This window comes from Diabrotica virgifera, chromosome 3 (genome assembly GCF_917563875.1).
Source record: "Diabrotica virgifera virgifera chromosome 3, PGI_DIABVI_V3a".
In the NCBI taxonomy this organism is placed as follows: Eukaryota; Metazoa; Arthropoda; class Insecta; order Coleoptera; family Chrysomelidae; genus Diabrotica; species Diabrotica virgifera.
Window position 1 is genome coordinate 123,729,872 of NC_065445.1, and position 8,205 is coordinate 123,738,076.

The 8,205-nt window shown below is 32.7% G+C and overlaps 1 protein-coding gene across 1 annotated transcript in view; it reads left to right on the forward strand.

Moving 5' to 3' along the window:
- LOC126881294 (uncharacterized) overlaps positions 1 to 7,257 on the forward strand; it is a 155,084-nt gene extending 147,827 nt beyond the window's left edge. Inside the window, exons 18-20 of the mRNA XM_050645489.1 lie at positions 1,989 to 2,241; positions 4,392 to 4,514; positions 7,017 to 7,257. Of these exons, the coding sequence (XP_050501446.1) occupies positions 1,989 to 2,241; positions 4,392 to 4,514; positions 7,017 to 7,182 (542 nt within the window). The 3' untranslated portion in view covers positions 7,183 to 7,257. The remainder of the gene's footprint in view (positions 1 to 1,988; positions 2,242 to 4,391; positions 4,515 to 7,016) is intronic.
- The last annotated feature ends 948 nt before the right edge of the window (positions 7,258 to 8,205 follow it).

The following is an 8,205-nucleotide window of genomic DNA, read 5'->3' on the forward strand; positions in this document are numbered from 1 at the left end:
GATTGCACCAAGGCTTAGTGCTTAGTCCTTATTTATTCTCATTAGTTTTGGATCAGATAACAGCGAAGTTACAGGGTAACATTCCCTGGTGCTTAATGTATGCTGTTGATGTAGTGAGTGTTAGTATGAAATAGTGAAAGCGACTTTAAACAAAAACTGTGGAACAGTGGAGACAAGCTCTTGAGAACAAGGTTTAAAACGTAGTAGCACAAAAACAGAGTATTTGGAAATGACTGTGAAAAGTAATAGTTTTAACTACCTGGGATCGGTATTACAGAGTAATACAGAAGGAAATAGATGAAGATGCATGTAGTAGAATTAGAGTTGGATGGATGAAGTGGAATGAAGTGAGTGGTTTGTTGCGTGACAGAAAAATTCCAATGAAGCTAAAGGGAAATTTCTATAAAACAGCTATAAGGCCAGCTACTCAGCTACGATGTACGGAACTGAATGTTGGGCAGTTAAAAAGAAAGAAGAAAAACGAATGCATGTGGCGAAAATAAGATTACTTAGAAAGATGACTGGAATGACAAGAAAGGATAAGATTAGGAATGAGTATATTAGAGGAAGTCTAGGGGTGGCAACAATTGATGCCAAAATGAGAGAGCATAGGTTAAGATGGTTTGATCATGTTCAACGTCGAGACGTCAGTCACCCAAACGAAGAATTCTTGAACTGCAGGTATCTGAAAGGAGTACGAGGGGAAGACCAAAGAAGACCTGGGCCTCGATTTTTGACCCTTCGCTTCGTTATCGAACGTATTCGCTTCGTATACTAAACAGATACGAAACGAATACGTTCGATAACGAAGCAAAGGGTCAAAAATCGAGGCCCGGGGCCCAGAGCACGCAAAACATAATTCTATTTTGCTGACGTCACAAAATAAAATTTCATAATGGGAGAATAGACGGTTGCTAGGCAACGTGACGTCACTAAAATATAATTCTATTTTGCGTGCTCCCACTACTTGGGTGAGACATGTCAGTAAAGGAGATTAATATCGATATAATCCAAGATAGAAACTTATGAGAAATGTAATTAGGGAAGCCAACCCCGCGTAGTGATAAAGGCAAAGAGAATGATGATGAAATAAATAGTTTACAGGTTTTCGCTCTGTGCATGACTGACTCGACACCTAGCGCCTTAATCTGACATGTTTGAATCTCACAATTTGACGTTAAGCATAATACAGTGATGAGCGTGCTAATAACCGGCAAAATAGCACAAAAGATGGAAAACGTATTAAGTTGTGAGATAAAAGAAATGAAAATAGTCGAGCTGGGATATTTAGCGATATTAACCTATAAATTTACATTATATTGATTGTTTCCCACCTTTAGACGTATCGCACGAGTTTGGCAACTACCACTCTCATAGTGACAGTTTTAGTTGACATACTTCTCTGATACGTGTAAAGGTGGGAAACAATCAATATAATGTAAATTCAGAGGTTAATATCGCTAAATATCCCAGCTCGACTATTTTCATTTCTTTTTATCTCACAACTTAATACGTTTTCCATCTTTTTGCTATTTTGCCGGTTATTAGCACGCTCATCACTGTATATGATAAATAGGTAAAATTGATTTACCGATTTTGATAAATTTTGTTATACAAACAATGGCAATGACATTACAAAGATAGCTCCAATATTGTTATATTTCGCCAGTAGGTACTCATGTTGGCATCGTTTCGAGGTACCCCCACCATAGTCACGCACAGAGCGAATACCGTATACGGATTCACTAAAAAACTACTTACAAAGGAAGGAGGAAAGGTGCGCCTAAAATTACTTGTCCCGGGGTGCTTGAAAGCCTTGGTGCGGCCCTGTATATTATTGTATTATATCAATTGTATTTTTAGCCCTAGGCCTCCAAGGCCTGTTGAGCTTTCTAAATAAATAATAATTTTTAAGTATAGAATATGTAAACTTAGAAAATTTCATAGAAAATATGCGAGTACACATAACATTAAACTATTTTGTTTAGAGGCACCACTGCTAGGAAAAGTCTCCAGAACAAGACGATCAAAATCTGCTCATCTTCGCAATTCTTCAGCAAAATCCAAAACCTCCGATAAAAGAAAGTTATTCATAGATTCAGATTCCAGTACTGCGGATACGATAGAAATCATGCCAGGTATTGAAAACCAAGGGTTTATTAATGCCACAGAAACGGCTGTGTTGCAATCAGGACTGGAACTGGAAGTACTAGATGTAATAACAATAAGGGAACCTGATATGTAAGTAATTTTATTGCTGTGTTAATATCATATAAATATGTACTTATCAACAACAAAAATTGTTAGATTTTTTATCTCACTACCTCTACCTGGTTAAATGTATGAATATAATTACATATAATAATAAGTATATGTATACAATGAGGACGTTTAGGTTGGAATAAATTCATTTTCTCGAGAATGGGCGATTTTGGAGAGAAATCCTGAAACAGGTCGATTTTTATGTGTAAATTATGATTTTTTGGCATATATATCATACTAGTGACCAGTGGCGGCTCGTGATTCTTACAATAGGGGAGGCTATACCCTATACCTAACTGTAAAATATCTAGACAAATTTGCACTAGCAAAAAATGCGCCAAAAAATGTAATTTAAGGCCCCATTTTTTGACCATTTTTTATTTACATTTCATAATATCATAATTCATAATTTCATGATATCATGTCATTTTAAAAATAGTCTAATTGTAAAAGTTTAATACCAAAGTTTGTGTCGTTTATTTGTTAACCATTGCATCTCTTGTAAATAGATACCTATGCATATCAAAATAAATACAGATTTGAAGTTTTGCAGTCCATACAGGATCAAGCTTCACATTTTTTAAGATACTCAACTGAATTTTTTTAATTCTAAACGCGGCCTACTGCGAATTCAAAAACACGATAAATTACCGATATTTTGCTTTGAGTTACAGATGTCGGAAAAAATTATTTGAACAAGTTGTTCCAAATATTATTCTAACCCTAACCCCACATACCAAATTTCATAACAAAATTCGCACTTCTAGATTTTTCATTATTTTTACTCAGGACCCTAAAATTCGTTGTCCCGTTTGCCTCCCTTGGTATATCTCCTGGCAGCGTGTAATGGCATCGTGTCGTAGATGCCACTGTTAGGAGACCGGGTCCCATCTCGGTATAACCCAGGGTCCTGCCTACAATAATAATAAAACTGAGACGCGACCATGCGTTCTAATGCTAATGCTCCGTGCGTACGGATATTTAGTGATAATATGGAATTTACACGTTGTATAGTAATGAGAGTGCTTGTTGTTTTCGCGATTCATGATAAACAAAACAGTGTAGCGTGTGTAAAAAATTTATGGGGAGGCTAAGCCTCCCTTGCCTCCTCTGACGAGCCGCCACTGCTAGTGACGTCATTCATCTGGGCGTGATGATGCAATCGATGATTTTTTTAAATGAGAGTAGGGGTCGTGTGATAGCTCATTTGAAAGGTTATTTAATTCTCTATTCAGTAATATAAACGTTAACATAATTATTTATACAGGGTGTACAAAATTTTTTTAATTAAATTAGTTGAGACAAAAAAGAATGTAATTCATTTAATTCAAGACACATTTTAGCGTTGTTAGCAAACAGAAAGAAATGTTTATTTGACAAATAAATATTGTTTTTCACATAAATTCAATGCTAAACTTGCCAACCACCCGTCTCTTAACAGTTTACACATTGAATTTAAGCGAAACGCAAAGTTTATTTGTGAAATAAACATTTTTACCTATTTTATGACAGCAGTACAATGTATTTTGAATTACTTAAATAAATTGGCAGTACAATGTATTTTGAATTACTTAAATAAATTGCTTACATTCTTCTCTTTGTGTCAATTAATTTACTAAAAAAAATTTTTTTTACACCCTGTATAACTAAATATGTTAACGTTTATATTACTGAATAGACAATGGGATAACCTTTCAAATGAGCTGACACACGACCCTATTATTCTCATTAAAAAAATCATCGATTACGTCATCACGCCTCAAATGGATGACGTCACCAGTATGATATAATATATGCCAAAAAATCATAATTTAAAAATAAAAATCGACCTGTTTCGGGATTTATCTTAAAAATCAACAATTTTCGAGAAACTTAATTTATTCCAACCTAAACGTCCTCACTGTATAATACATATCCACAGGGAATACAGCTAAGACCAAATATGAATACCCAATGTTAAACGGCATTTGCATCATACCAACTATCAAACACGAAATTATTAAACACGCAAAATTTAAATAATCGTTTCCTAAATTTCTTGAATGTTCTTTTTCTTAAATTTTCTTTCCTTAAGAACTTTCTACGAATTATAAGAAAACTTAAACTTATCACAGAGTTTCTATTTTTAGATCATCTTCTCTCTCTGAGACCGTAAATATTCATGGAATTGGTAGTGGGGCAGATGCTGAGTCAGCTAATGTCAAACCCAAATCAAAAAAGAAGAAAAGACCCACAACTGGAAAAACTAACAGGTAATTAATGAGTTTAATTTATATTGATTATTTTACTGATATTTATACAGGGTGTCCAGAAACTCTCACTCTCCCGACAAACGAAGACCGGAGATTATTCAGATGATTTTAAGACAATTTAACCCAATTCACCTAGTCCGAAAATACTTCCTGGGGGAGCTAGAGCTCTTTGAAGATGGCGTCTTGGAATTAGTTTTTCTTAAAATATCTCCAGTACCCTGTTATTTAGAAAAACGAAAACTGGTACGCTTATTTATCTTCCAGAGATAAATCGATTCCATTAATTATAAATTTCTAGTACCGGTCATAGGCGCCCGTTTTGGGTAGGGTAACTGGTATTATATCGCATAACTTTTTTGACTTTAACTTCTAAGCAATTTTTACACTGGATTATTAAATTGTGAGGTATTCTAGTACTAAAAGGTACTCTTGCTTTAAGGCGATGCACCGTTTTCTAGAAAAATCGATTTGAAAATTTTTCGGTTATTGGATTTGAAAAAAAATTTTTTTTTCAAAAAAAGACGGTGTATTTTTCTGAATTAAAACAAGAGTAACTTTTAGTACTAGAATACCTCATAATTTAATCATCAAGTGTCAAAAATGCTTAAAAATTAAAGACAAAAAAGTTATGGGATAAAATAACCGTTGACCTACCCAAAACGGATGCATATGACCGGTACTAGAATTTCGCAACTAAGGAGATCGATTTATTTCTGGAAGATAAATAAACGTACCAGTTTTCGTTTTTCTAAACAGTTATTTTCTTTGGAAATTTGTTTTCAAATTCAACAAACAAAAAATTTTCAAATCGATTTTTCTAGAAAACGGTGCATCCTACCGACTTAAAGCAAGAGTATCTTTTAGTACAAGAATACCTTACAATTTAATAATCCAGTATAAAAAATGCTTAGAAGCTAAAGATGAAAGAGTTAAAGAGTTATACGATAAAATAACCGTTGCCCTACCCAGAACGAACGCCTATGACCCGTACTAGAAGTTCGTAATTGACGTAGTTGATTTATCTCTGGAAGATACATAAGTGTACCAGTTTTCGTTTCTTCTAAATAGAAGCGTTCTGGAGATATTTAAGAAAAAATAATTTTAAGACGCCATCTTCAAAGATCTCATCTCCCTTAGAAAGCATTTTCGAACAAGGTGAATTGGGTTAAATTGTCTTAAAATTATCTGAAGAATCTTCGGTTTTCGTTTGTCGGGAGAGTTTCTGGACACCCTCTATATAAGTTTGAATCCTTTAGTTAGAGTATTAATCATATTATTCTCAGTAATAACAAAAGTAAGTGAACTAATATAAGCAATATGAATAGAACCTTCGAACTGCAGAAAAGTCTCGAACTAAAAGTTCATATTTTGACGCATTTAAATAAAACTAGCGGTTGCAATTATACACTTAATACCACCATGTAAATGTAAAGATTACTAATCTTGAATGGGTTGCATGTGAGAGTTCATTTTAAATGAAGTAAAAGTCAGACTTACTCTCAATCTTTATTATAACTTCCGACGACCGGTTTCGCTCTTTAAACTTTGTAGAGCATCTTCAGGTCAAAGGTAACAAGTTACAAAATGCTACAAATAAAAACCAGAATTAGAACATTGTCTGGTTGTAAAAGATGCTAAAGATCCATATGATCAAGCCAATGTTGAATAACATACATAAAAGTAGCGAAATAGCATACCAATGCACATGAAAGCATTCTTGGGGGTGGTGATACAAAACTTCCCTCCTGGTGAGGGAGGTTTTGTATCACCACCCCCAAGAATGCTTTCATGTGCATTGGTATGCTATTTCGCTACTTTTATGTATGTTATTCAACATTGGCTTGATCATATGGATCTTTAGCATCTTTTACAACCAGACAATGTTCTAATTCTGGTTTTTATTTGTAGCATTTTGTAACTTGTTACCTTTGACCTGAAGATGCTCTACAAAGTTTAAAGAGCGAAACCGGTCGTCGGAAGTTATAATAAAGATTGAGAGTAAGTCTGACTTTTACTTCATGTAAAGATTACTCTAAAAACTTATGTAAATGTAAAAAAGCTGAGATTTCCTGCATATCTCGATGTGGATGCATGAAACAAAAACTTTGTAAGAATAATATTAAAAATAAGAACAATCTCTTTCAGGTTATATTTCTGAAATCTAAGTTTTTCATATTTTTTCATTTGTACTCTAACTAGAGGTAAAATGTTCTACTTACGTTTGGGGTCAAATGTACCGAAGAATAAAGATAGGTGGAAAATTAGGTTTTTCACACTACGGTAAGACTACGCCAACCCTAGCTCACTCGGGCATATTACATATATCGTTAATATTCCTATCTCACATACATTGTTATCTTGGTATAATATGCTGTGTGTAGGTACCTACATCAAACAAACTGTTTAAAGCACCAATATGTAAACTAAAATTACATTTATTGGTAACGATCCATGATATTTTTCAATTTTTTATATGTATCAGAATAATACGTGATTTTTTAGAGTTGCGCCAACTATGGACCAAAGGCAGTGCAAGTCTGCAAAAAATAAGGAAGAATGTGAAGATTCGGATGAACTTACTTCTCCGGATCCTTTGGAACCCTGGAGTACAAAGAATATAGCAAATATGAATTCAATATTGGCATGGCAAAATGAAGACAGTTTATAAATTATATATATATAAGATTATATTTTTATATGTTAAGAAAAAATAATTCCGTTATTATTAATAAAAATTTTATCTTGTTAATCAACGATTTTTATTATAAATAATATACAGGGTGAGTTTTTAGTGCGGGATCGGCCGATAACTCCATTATGGTATAAAATATCGAGAAAAGTTATTTAAAAAAAATGTAGACAATGATATTTTCCACGCTTGCAAAATATGTCCATTTCTACAGGGTGATCAGTAACTGCGTGGTATATCAAACATATAATTTTTTAAATGGGACACCCTATATATTTTTTCATAGTTATATTCCCCTCATAATTCTTGTTCATATAATATACAGTTTTGCATTACTATACAGAGTATTTAACAAGTTATGACCATTTTTATTTCGAAATCACTATGAGATTAACACCCTGTATATAAAGAAGTAATTCGTAGACAATAATTTCTTTTATGTAATAAGATAAACAATATACTGTAGTTTTTAAATTAAGTCCAATTCACATCATTGACGAATATTTGTATACAGGGTGAACTACAAAACCAAATTACGATTTTCTGTATTTTTTTAAATGGATCACCCTATATTTTATTTTTCACCATTATTGTATTTAATATACTCTTTCATTTTTATATAGCATTCCCTATATCTAAACTGATTACTTTCCGAGATATTTTTAGTTTTCCTCAAATTTCGGGAATACATTCAATTTTTCTAGTAGAAATAAGTTAGTATTGAGTGATAATTAAACAAAATTATTTTTATTAGATAAATAACTAACACAAAATATAAACCATAGCAATATGCAGTAAATATACCAATAAATGTGATATTAAGAAATTATCATATTTCCCTAATATACAAGAATCGTAAAATTCCTAAAAAAAACTTTTTGTTGTATATAATAATATAACAAGATAATTTTTTTCAATAAATAACTTACATGAAACATAAATCAAAGCAATATACAACTGATGTAACAGTTTTTAGATTGGTATATCAACAGCATTCTAAGC